General features: G+C 31.3%; 1 protein-coding gene across 4 annotated transcripts in view; it reads right to left on the bottom strand.

The window, feature by feature from the left end:
• LOC118184280 (nephrin-like) overlaps positions 1 to 13324 on the bottom strand; it is a 373546-nt gene that overhangs the window by 110552 nt on the left and 249670 nt on the right. For all 4 annotated transcript variants that reach the window (XM_085813709.1, XM_035353934.2, XM_085813711.1 and 1 more), the window contains exons 9-10: positions 8989 to 9142; positions 134 to 192 (exon numbers count right to left, since the gene is read on the bottom strand). In XM_085813709.1, the coding sequence (XP_085669835.1) occupies positions 134 to 192; positions 8989 to 9142 (213 nt within the window). The remainder of the gene's footprint in view (positions 1 to 133; positions 193 to 8988; positions 9143 to 13324) is intronic.

Here is a 13324-nt window from a genome sequence, read left to right as displayed (position 1 = left end):
TCTACATAAATTTGATGTTTGAAAGTGACAGATGTGTAACCGTTTCCTGAAAGGTTGGTTTTTAGTCCCTCGACTGAACAAGAAACTAAACAAGAAAATAATTTTGAAATGTTCAACGTAAGATTTTACTTACCTCATCTCCAGCCTTAGGATCACAAGGCTTTACGGTAATTGTTACATTAGAAGGAGGAACTGGAAGATAAAAAAAAAAAAACAAGTTATTACATTTCCAGTTGCAGTATTTAATTCTGCAAAAAATAATTCAAATTAATTATTATTCTGAAAATTTCATCAAATAGATAAAGGAGAAAAAACTATAACTTTTAATAACATTATTTGCATATTTGAGATCATGTTTAATAACTTAAACTATAACATAATGTTTCAAAAAACGTATCTAACTTTCATTTAAAAGATTCTTTTTATTTAAAACGTTTTTGCTTGTGAAACAGGTCTGTACTAAAAACATATTTTATAAATTGTTAAAATAAAATCATGTCAAATTAAGGGAAAAGGATACGATACAAGCTGCATAGTATTACTGGTATAACGTTTACCAGTACTAACAATATATTATATGCACGTACTATCTTAATGATACTAATATATGGTATTTTGACTCTGTAATTAATTTGTTTCTTTAGAACGGCTTTGAATGTTACTTGAATGTACGACATTCTGACAGCTTAATTCTCTTTCCTTTAGATTGATTTTACTTACGTGTTTAAGCCGTCGAAGAAAAATACAGTTTTCTCAGAAAGCCAATGATGAGACCATTTAAAATGCAAGCTTGCTCTGTGTTGTAAAACAACTGCAAAGTGAATCTCGGTAATATGTATGAAGCTCGGTAATATGCAAAGTGAATCTCGGTAATATGTACGATTATATTTCGATTAATACGCTACATTAAAAATACCACCGTGAGGAATTTCACGCAAATTCAGAGAAGTACCTTTTATCAAAAGTAACACACATATTTAGTCGCATTGTCATGGAATTCAGTTAAAATATCGAATTTTTCAATTTCTAAATATTGAAGAATTTAAAATTCTAATGCACTTTTCGTTTTGGAACTTCAACAAAAAAGCATTGTTTATGTATGAATCCAGACTGATCGTAATTATAGTAATCTGTGTATATTCCAATAATGAAATATATGCATATTTACATGTATGGTACCGAATATTTAAGCAAACATATGCTTAAATTACTGAATGAATATGAATTATATAATTCATATGATTCATATAAGAAGAATATTTATCAACATGTTTGAATCTATTGCTAACAGTCATGGCATTTAGTGTTTATTTACAGCGAATAAAATCACTTTTTATGATTTATTGTAGAGGATGAAGAACATGCTTGTGTTGTGTTAAATTCGAGAAGAGCAGTAGCAAAATTCATATATTGTCACAATACGCATTTGGTGATAAGCCATTTAGGCGTACTTTATTAATTATAAATAATTATTATTAATTATTCAAGACGATACTATCTATTATTCATAACGGTAATAGATGGTCATGTGAAAACACTGAACGATGACCATATCTTGAAAAACATCTGCAGGAAGCCATGAGGACGAAATGATTGAATCTGCTTAAGAAACAGATTTTCTCTAATACAACACCTGATTGCATTTTGGTGATACTGCATTCGCAGCTATATCTGAAATCAATCTCTTAATCCTCACTAGAATGTGCTGAATATAGTCCTAGCATGCAGTTTTGGGAAGTTCTCAACGTTAAAAGGGCAATTATGCTCTAACAGTTTCCCTTTAGACAAAAATATAAAATACACTACATCTACAGAGCTAAAGAAAATTTCACAAAACAAGCTATGTCTTTTTATATATCGTTTATATATACTGGGAACATGTAATTCATAGAGAAAGCTTTTTTGTCAAAATCCGATTCACAAATGGAGTACAAAATTTCCTCATTTTCAGATTTCAGCTAAAATTAAGTTATAATTTTCTTTGTTTATCCCCAGGATGTCTGAAAGTTGCTGAGCTGTTACATGTCTATCAGCTTTTACCAAAGAATGAATTTTCTTTACATTTCATATTTTCCTCATTCTTTGAAGCTGAAGGGTGCCCTATCTTCGGTTCACTTCAGTGCGCCCACATTTAAAGCGGTTGTATCACTCACACACTTGTGTTCTCGATAACAGTGCATGAACATATACTTTTCAAATAATTTCTAACGCTTCGGTAACAGATTTACCTAATTTATAACAAATTCGATATTATAACAGTGTTCCTTCCAGTAGGACAATTTTGCACAATTTCTTCCCAGTAAATAAAAATGAATACGGCGCTTTGATATGCAAATGATAAAACACCCAGTTCAGATGTCACTCTTATTAAATATACATTTTTTCATCTTTTTCATTTTATCGTTCAGTCTTTTAATTTGGACGATTACTTTAAGGACGCACTTTAAAAAATATTTTGCCTCACTTTATGTTTATAGATAATATAAAATAATGCAAACTGTTTTACTTAAACCAAAGTAAATTTTATGGCCTTCTAGATAAATGTACGTAGCGTTTTCATAGACTACACAAACACAAATAATTACAACAAGCGTTAAAGCAACTAAAAGACTGATTTGTATTTGATCTTGAATTTACAAAACTCATATGTTTGTCAGAAACTTAACAGGTGCGATAATGCAAAAATATTTCAAAATTAAAAACTGTATCAAATTAGAGATAAGAACACAGCTTTTATGCTATTGAGCCATCTATTGTAACGTTGTTAAAGTTGTTAAAGCCAAAACCCAACGCTGCAGAGTGGTAGGTAAAATCTTAGCGCTTCCTGATCGAAATTATGAACATTCTCTCACTTAGATGTTTCTTTTTCTTTAAACTCGATTAGTTTGCATTTCTGGTGGAATTAAAAGCGCAGTGCAGAAACGTTTTAGCATAAAAAGATTTAACGGAATTCAAATAAAGTAAACCTTAAATGGTAAGGTAAATTAAATTAGATCATTAATTCTCAAAATTATTTAGATCGTAACTCATCATATCTTTCTTACTGTTTGAAGAATATTGTTTTACGTTTTAAGTTATTTTCCCTTTGTGATAAAAATATGCTTGTTTTTCTTGTGAAATACACTTTACAAATTATGGTTTTAAGATTGCCTGTGGCTGAAAGTATCGATTACGAAATCTTTTTGTATTTTTTCTTCTATTTTTTATTTTATGTTTGATATTTTGAAATGTAAACGAGCGAGAATTTAAACACAAATTAAATTTTTCTTAACATGCAATGATATCTCTAACATAAGGTGATTAAATCTTTAGGTGATTAAATCTAACGCTTTATAACAAAGAGGATTGGATATATTTAAAAGCATTTGCATAGAAATCAGATTTGTTATTTTAAATTCTTAACACATTGGATTGGAAAATGATGAAGGCATTCGTTACATCTAATTGCAGTTTTTGGCAAATGCATGCTTGAGGCTTATTTACATTAAGTCTGCTGTAAGATGTTTCGGAATGATGAATGCATCGGAACTCAAAGCAAATATCCTCAGAGACTAGTTCAAATGTCAGCTTTGGTAAATTCAGGAATTAATCTTCCTATTCGAAATGTTACGCCTCAAAGCGTACTATTGGCAGTTCCCTAAACTTTTAATGAAAGTAATACGATTAGCTTTGGGAATATTGCTTATTCGCAGATATTTCTGAGTTATACTAAATTTAGTTGTAAAATTCGTTAAATAAATATATCCAAGGTGAAATCGTCACTTATTTCAAAAGCGAGATAGTAAGTTTGAAAACATGCGTAATTTAAACAAAGGGAATTTATATACCACCCCCAGAACAGAATATTATATTGGAAATGAAGAAATACGCAGACAGTAGCTGGCGCCGACTAATACAAAGCATGAGACAATTTGCTTGACAGTTTGGAAAGCCTTTCGCTCCAAACAGTTGTTACATACTAGTATCACTAAAAATATCTGAAGAGCTATTTGTAAATTTATAGGATGCAATAATCACTAGTCTGAGAAAGGAAGTGACCAATAAATATTTGGACTTCTTACACAAAGGGGAGCTGTGTATTTTCTAAATACTGATGAAATATTTAAGTCGAAATATAGATGAGTTTTAAAAATACACAAAACATAAAATGTGCAACCAAAGAAAGATCTATTTCGTCCCCAAGTGCTTCTACTTAAATATTATGCATTATCACGAAATCCAACAAATAGTGTTTTCTTTTATATCTTCACATATTCATAATGTATAAAATGTTTGCACGGACATTGGCAACTCATTTACATAGATACTAATTAACGGTTCAGAAAAGGTACATAGGCAGGTAGGTAACATTCAGGTAGGAAACAAATCCCTTTTAGCAAAATAATTATACAAATTAAAAGTTTGTAAAGTTTCATTAAAATGATAACACGTAACCAATAGTCGTCGTAACTATGGTTTTGTGGCAATCTATACAAGGTATACTTAGTTATGTAAAATTTTAGAAATACCACATACATTTATAACATAATATAGAAAAACCTTACGTCTAAGCCTTGAATAGTTTATAGCGTAACTTAACAATACATAACAGAACATCAGGAATGTTGCTGTTTTAAATTAAGAACAAATTTCTTCGTAAATTAAAAAAAGATTTAAACTAATTTAAATACTTTATAATTAACAAATATGTATTTGTTGTTAAATAATTGTAAGCTGGGAAACGGTATTAAAATTTCAAATTTGAAATTCAAAATTCTTTATAATTTTGTCTTTCTTCTTTACCTAATTTGTAATATGAATACAAAGGATAAGAGTGATTCGTACTTGATTTTTGGAGAGGCATTTACAGTACCTTTAATAATTTAGATATTTACATATAATTCAATGTACTAAAAATAAAATAAAAGAAATAAAGAAATTTTTATTGTTTTTAAAAATTGTAATTAAAGCTAAGTTTATGCAGAAAACCTTAAAATCGACATTTTAACTACTTCGAGGAAATCTGCAGCTTTAACTGCTCAGAAGTAGCCATACATACCTAACTATCAAACATTAGGATTGCATAAAACATTTGCTAAGATACAGAGTTGGCTACAAATTAGGAAATACAGGCCAACTGAAATATTTATCAATATTATTGCCATTATTATTAGTCCAAAGTGGATTTGTCCCTGAAGGACTTTTGTTTTCGTTTTGCGATTTTGCGTTGGTTCACTAGTCTGTCAAATGTCCGTTTTACTTTTCAAACTCCTGCCACCAAATGTTAGAGTCCTGCATTATATTTGAAGAAATTAAATAATGAAAAATCTGCATAAATGTATGTATATTTCTTGCATTGTGATAAAACAACGGTACACAGAGCCCTCGAATTTTGAATGACGTAATCCTACTGCGAATATGGGCACGTGGAACCCCAATTGAAATTTGGAATTTGTTTTATGATCGATTTCATATTTTGTAAAACTTTAACGAATTTTTTATTAACAAACTCAAGGATTTCAAAGCGAGCAATGGCAACGTTGTATAGAAAAAACAGCGCGCGAGACTGTGTATCAGCAATTCTAAAGATATGTTCAATTTAAAATTATTTTGCGATATTGCTCTTGAACTGAAGTTTATGGTTTCCGTGCTAATGAATAAATAAAGGTAACACTCAAAATGTTTTAAAAACGTCCCTTTGGACGTAATTTAAAATCTGAAAACTTTCAGATTTTTTTTATTATTATATTTACTCGAATATAATGTACAGAAGAATCAAAATTATATAAAATATTTTTAAAAGCTGAAATAACGCTTTTCAAATGAAGTGTATTGTGATAGCGACTTTGGCTCAATAGTAGAACTGGGACTGAAATTTTAAAGAGAATGCTGTTGTTCTCTGACCACTTTGTATCCCTGCTCTGACGGCTGTGTATCTCAATGTTTAATTGCTAAAGGTTTTCGGGGTTCCTTGTCATCTTGATATTATTTGAATCAGCATTTACCAAGCAAGTCTAGAATAAATTATGTGGTACCAAGCATTGTATCCTCATATGTGATTTTATCCTCGATAGTTTAATTTTATAATTTCCAGTACGTTATTTTGTTTTTAAGTGTTTTTAACAACCCTATTGTTTAATAATTAAGCATAGAAAATTAAATATAAATTATTTATTCTTCTGTTTTATAGTTTTTTCATATATTTTGACTAAAGCTATTTTATTTTTCAGGTTATAGTGGAAGGGATTGGTTCGAATACCATTAGCTTCAATTTTTTTTTTCCCATTAAAGAATTATAAAGCATCATCAACAACGAGGACACATATCGTCGAACAAGTATCTCTTCACGTCTATGCCCCCTGCGCCAGTCCGTCTACATAGGGAAAACACAATATCTCTGGAGCGTAAGATACATGTGTGCGATGCCTGCACCGGGAATCGTCATCATTGCAAATGACGGGATACATTGTCGCCGCAGACATATTTGGCGACAGTCAATGAAATTGCGTATGGAAATCACATATCCGAAAAGAAATAGTGGCTATTCTCATGGCATAGCTTACTGAACAATATGTCATGAATCGTTTGGTATTTAGTTCTTATTTTAAAAAACTTAAATTTTGATGCGATATTTCTTTCGGATCATAATTTACGACTGATTTCTTTACAGTAGAATATTTTTTCACCTTGATACAAATTATTTGCACCATAAGATACAGAGCGTCGCTATTTTTACCTCATTTGTTAGGATTTACTAAATCATACAGAATATTTTTCCTCTTTATTACTATATGATTACGTTCTAAGAAGTCTGACAATCAAGAAAAGGTAAATTTATCCACCGTTTACATTTGATTACATATCCGATTCCCATTTTTCACGTGTTGGGTTAGGTATAACTGGCTCTAAAGGAAGCATTTTAATCACGAAAAATTCCGGGTATCATATTTCAAAGAGAATGCCCATTTTGACCGTTATCAAATGCAATTTAACAATGTTTTTGAGTGATCTCTGTACATAAGGGCAGTATAAAAGACTTCCCAAACGGATTATAAAATTCATTTAAAATTGATTCAGAACAGACTTTTTTCGTGACGTCTGTACGTACGTACGTATGTATGTATCTCGCATAATTAAAAAACGAGTAGCCTCAGAACGTTGAAATTTTGTATATAGGACTGCTATAACATGTGATTGTGCACCTCTCGTTTTGGTTGCAATCAGTCGCACCAAAAGTATAAATATATATATCCATACTGTTACTCGGCTATGTGAGCTTCGTTTTTTTTTTTAGTCTTATATGCTGGTAAATTGTGCAGTTTTTGCTTTATAAATGGTTGAATTATGCTGCGTTTATCTTCCGGTTAAGGTTTTTATTCTTTTAGTTAATCTGCAGGCAATAGTTGTAGAATTATCAACAAGATAATAGTTGTTCAAGTTTTTGTTTTTGTTTAGCATAGCAGCCATGTTTGCTTACATTTGAAACTTAGCAGAATAGTGACTTAAATCTGTTTTTGCACCTTTAATTTTTTTTTTTTTATTTTTTTATTTTTACCCGAGTGGTCCCAAAAGTTAACTTTCTGTTTTGTGCCCCGAAAAATGTGCCTGTTGCTTGCTGTCCGAATTTCTTATTTTTGCTCAGAAAATCTTAATTTTAATTGTAAAAAATGCTTTTTTTAATATTTTAACTTTATTTTGTGTTTTATTTTTCCATAGTTTTCAATTTTAAGTGAAGATATTTTGATGTTTTATGCATTTTTGCCTTACCACGAAGCGAGAACTGAAGTAATTGAATGAGAAATATATCTCTAATGAAATTCGAGGAAATAAGTTTAAATGAAATGCAGCAAAAAATGCGTATAATTTAATACTCGTGTACAAGGAAGTCATACATCAGATTTTTTAGTTATTTACAAAATGATAAAATTTGGTTTATTCGCATTTTCATTTTCTATTACTTTCTGTCTGCTACTAAGCCTTCTGTTTACTATTACTAATCTTCTTCTTATTATTAAAACTTATTTAATAAAATAAGCCTTGAAAAAGGCATTGAAAATTTTGAAAATTATTATGTTTGTTCTGAGACTGATGAAGGTCTCTTATTGGATGCAAACATCATCATTTGCTTTGTGTGCTCCGACTGGCTTAGTAGCTCAGAGCAACTTAGTTACAAAATTCCATTGTGTAGACGAAATGCTATAAGGCGACCTATCTGAAAGGGATATTTGTTCATAGATATACCTCCTGGTGTAGACTTCAGAGAACGTAACGTCAAAATCCATAACTAATATTAATCACACTTTTGCCATTTCAATTCAACAATATTAAATAAGTTTAACGATAACTTCAAAATTTAGAAAACAGCCTACAACGTTCTGCAATATGAAACCTGAAGAATTTTAGCTGGAATTATTCCATATGGCCAAGCTAGTACTTAAAAAACAATAAATGGACTATTTTCAGCTTTTTTTCGACTGCCATTTACAGTTTTATCATTAGCTTATGCTAGAACGTCTACATAAAAATAGATTACAAGAGCCTAAAAACTCTTTATTGCAAAATATTCTTAGAGATACTGATGATAATATATATTTAATATAAGCAATATTTTACTGCATGACATCTTTGAATATAATTTGCGAGCATTGCAGTATATCTCATAGATTGTTACAAAACGTTGTTCGTATTTATTTCAAGAAATATTCTATCGGTTACAGTGATTGTTCAAAAGCAGAAGAAGGTTCTTTTTGATAAAATATACGGAAGAAAAACTGCTTAGATATCGTCTTTAGGTGATGGAGAATGTTTGAATTAATAATAACAAACAGAAGTTTTAACCTAGTACACTTATAATATAAATCTCATTACATTTACAATAAAGTTAGTTCATTTTTTGACATCTATTCATGTGTAGCCTTTTTAAATCTGACGATGCATATTTCTAGGACGGAATAGGCACACGCTGTCAATATAAAAGCCAAAAATAATGAGAAAGAGAAAAGCACTTACAATAAACGACAGCTTTGACGAAGGCGACCAAAGGCATTTGTGTGGCAGTGTTATTAGCTTCGCACTTGTATACCATTCCATTATCACTGGGTTCCACTCGGATAACAAGTTCGCTGGACACCCCACTTCCTGTCTTTATCGTCGGAGTACTAATCTGGGGAAACAGAAAAAGAAAAAAAAATTCCAGAAGCATAATTTAAAACGAGTTTTAGAGTTTTAAAAATGAAACAAAGACTTTAGAAGCGGGGCACCTTGTCTTTGTTGCCTTGAAATAAAGGACAGCATGTTAAAGTTTGCATAAGACTGAAAGCTATGCAAAAAATGTGTTGAAATAAATATGTTCTAAACATTCTAGCACATAAATGCTCATTTGAGTAATAACAATTTATCTGCCTTTTGAGATTTCTAAATGCAAAGCGTGATTTATTCAAAATAAATAACATTTCTTATGGCAGATAGCAGCATATGATTGCATAGTAAAGACTTGATAAAAAACAACTCACTTATGTAATTCATTTCCATGATTATGTCATGTAAAGAACTTCATTTGATGTTTCATTTTAGTTTCCCTTTGTTTTCTTTTATTGTATTTGTATTTTCACAGTTTCAATGTTTAAATTCTAAACATTAAATAACATTGAAAAATATTACAACACATTCTTTTTAAAAAACTTATTATCAAATGTGCACATACACATACGTATAATATACATATATGTAATTGTAATTTTAGAATCTATGACTTAACTCAAACCACACTTAAAAATATATTTGCTCCCTTAAATATTTTTCTATTTAGTAAGAATGAGTCCCGGACCGCCCGGTGGCGAAGTGGCTAACGCGTGGCGCAATTGCGCAACAGGTCCGGGGTTCGACCCCGGGCTGGGCAAGTTTGACTCAGCCTTTCTTCTCTTGAGTGGGTCGATAAAATGAGTACCAAGTTCGCTTGAGGACAAAACACTGGAGGGCACTGGTGCAGGAGTGCTCGTTCGGGATGGAATTATTCTGGGTTCCAGAACTGACCTGCATGTTCAAATTGGAACCATGACAAGCCAAATCTATCGGGACGTCATTCTGGAAAAACATGTACGTTCGTTTCGGGGCGCCATGGGCGTACAATTTGTGTTTATGGATGAAAAGCCCGTCCTCACCGTGCAAACATCATAAGCGAATGCCTTCAATCGGAGGATATCAGCCGTATGGACTGGCCAGCATTCTCACCGGACATGAATCCAGTTGAGCACGTGTGGGACATGCTTGGCCGACGACTTGCAGGCAGTCAACCTCCTCCTACATGTCTACCGGAACTTCGGAGATCATTGCTTTTTGAGTGGTGTAATTTCCCCCAAGATCAGATCGATAATTTGATACTCAGCATGCCTAGGCGTTGAACGGACTGTATTGCATCGTCTGAGAGACATACAATGTATTAACAATCATACCAACCACGTAATATTGTTTTTTTTTTTTTTTTTTTGTAAATAGGTTTTTTTTTTTTTTTTTTTTTTTTTTTTTTTTGTAATTTGCTCCAGGGAGACAAAATCGCTAATTTTTTTAAAAATATCAAACATATAGTATCCTTTTTTGCTCTTTACCTTTTGTTTAATAAATAAGCTTTACAAATAAGTCAAATTTGTTTTGCTTCTAACTCTTCCTTTGCCTGATTTTGCATTATCCTTAATTTATGGACATGAGTGTAATTAGTATTAAGTAACTTATTAGCTTGCGAAATGATGTCATTAATATAAAACTGTGTAATAAGAAAATCACATGGGCATTCACTTAAAGTAATTCTATTCCATTTATAGCAGTTTTAGAGTCTGATTTTCTATATATGTGGTAATTGATAAAAAATAATAATTCTGAACAGCTAAAGCAGTGATTAATTATTTTACATTCTGATAAGCTAAAGCAGTGATTAATTATTTTACATTCTGCTCAGTTACTGCAGTGGTTAATTTCCTAACATTTTTATACTTTTAATATTTCATCATAACCAGAACTTTGTTACAGTAATAGTATTCAGTCTCCTCTTCATCATTTAAACAAGCATTTTCTTTCCGAAAATGGACTATGGTAAAGCATACAGGGTCTGTCTTCACACGGAGGAAGGACGCTTTCGTATAGGAATTTCGAAGGATAACTAATTATTATTCGCATTTTACTTAAGGAAACCACGAAAACACTCATGCATTTCAACTGGTAACTAATATTCTAACTTGAGTTGAATAGGCTGTTATCGGTGATCAGTTATTTCACACTACAAACTTACTGTATATGTAGCATTGTGAGGCATGCATACTGCCCACCAGCGGCCGAGCGGTAAAGACGCTGAACACTGGTAGTTCGGTCCGAGGTTCGAATCCCGCGAACGGGCTGGCTGCATGGGCGTTTTCGTGGTTTTCCCCATGTGTAACGTGTATACGAGCCAGTTTCCCTTAGAAAGTCCTCCACGAAAGGCATCCCTCCCCTCAGGCTAGATAGCCCTAGCGTGCTTTGCCATAATTAAACACACACCAGAGGCATGCATACTGTAATTGCGAGTTAAAATTAACAAACATGCAATTGATAATTTCTCGTAACGATCTAATCTCGTCATTTAATCTTTGAATCATTGATTGATTATATACACTTTCAGTTTCTTCTCTGGATGGTATAAGAAAAGATAGTAATGTTAAATATCAATGATATTTCAGTTGTTTAAGATATTAGCAAAGGCCTTTATTATCGCCATCAAATACATTCAGAATGCTAAAACATATTATGTTGCGCCCTATTTTTTTTATAAATGTTTTATTACGATGAACAGAGCATCCTTTACTTCTGCAAGCAGTTTGAATAAGGAGGTTGACATCTGTTGATTCATCATATTCAACTTAATTTCTATAGACAGACCTAAAAACACTACAACATTTGCACATGAAACATTTTGCTTAGTTTGAATTTCAAATTTTCAGCGTATGTCTTCAAAATTATACTTGTAAATTTCAGGTGATTATGCTGAAAGGTTTTTAAAGGGCATTGAAACATTAAAATTATTTAAATATTTTTGTAGCTGTATTTCAGTAGAAATGAATACAAAACGAGGATACCCTATAATTTATTTTCTTCCTCCTTTCAGGATGCCTTCGTGGTGTAACGGTCGCACAGTATTCGAGAGGTCTAGGTACGAGGCTTTCGCACATTTTTCATGTCTCCTGCTTCAAAATGTCCTATGACTTTACAACCCTTTAACATTCCCCAGTGCTATGAAATGTATTATTAGATAGAAAATAGCCGTAGATGCAGAGAACGAATTCGTCACAATTGAAAGGGAAACATATAAATACCTTAATTAATGCAGAACGTTATAAAACATGTACAATCGTTCACTTATTATTTGATATAAGCTGTTTTCCTATTTTAAATATAATAAATATGTTCATTACTTATTTTATACCATGACTAGTTATTACAAAATAATACGATTTATTAAATATCTTCATTCGCAAACGTACGGGAATATTTACTCTATTACTTGGGAATATAAAAGTATGAGAATATTTACTCTATCACTTGGGAATATAAACGTATGGGAATATTTACTCTATCGCTTGGGAATATAAACGTATGGGAATATTTACACTATCTAATTGCTCTTTTTGAAGCAGAACGAGATACGTCTGATGGTTTAGAACTCAATTTATACGAAAATGTATTTGAAATAGTATTCTAATCTGTCTTTTTTTGGAGGAGGTATGGAAGTATAATTTTAATGAAGACCACATATTATTTTATGACTAACATGAGCTTAAGGAAAAATTTTATACGACAGGCAATAAGTTTTATTGCGATTTCTTGCCAGCATAAGACAATGAACTTTGTTATAAGTATTCAATTAAGTAAAATTAATTAGCTTTTTTAAAATATGTACACTGAACCGTTTTATCTTTATGATTAACTTAAATCTGTAAACGAAATAGCATTTCATAAATATTCATCGACATAAATTTTGTTATTTTCTACAGCAACATAAATCAGAGAAAAAATGAAACATGTTAAAAATCAAGAACATACTTAAATATATAAGGCCAAAAATAAAAATAGATTGTTCCGTATGATTAGAATGGATGGAATCCGGGTAATTTCAGTTTGGATAACAGACCATTTGTTTTACTGTTAAAGATTTCTGTGTATTTGTTCCGGACAATGGGTTAGATTTTAATTGCCTAAGTTTGACATTTATCAAAATTCTTTAAAATTAAATACAGTTGTTATGATTCCCCATTAATTAGCGGAATATTTGTTTTCCAGCCAGAATAATGTAAGCGATCGTTTTGTAAAGTGATATACTATA

Source organism: Stegodyphus dumicola, chromosome 3 (assembly GCF_044657685.1).
Source record: "Stegodyphus dumicola isolate Sdum_Otavi_A_Nest chromosome 3, ASM4465768v1".
NCBI classification, from domain to species: domain Eukaryota; kingdom Metazoa; phylum Arthropoda; class Arachnida; order Araneae; family Eresidae; genus Stegodyphus; species Stegodyphus dumicola.
The sequence above is the reverse complement of the archived record's forward strand: the minus strand, read 5'-3'. Positions and strand labels throughout refer to the sequence as shown.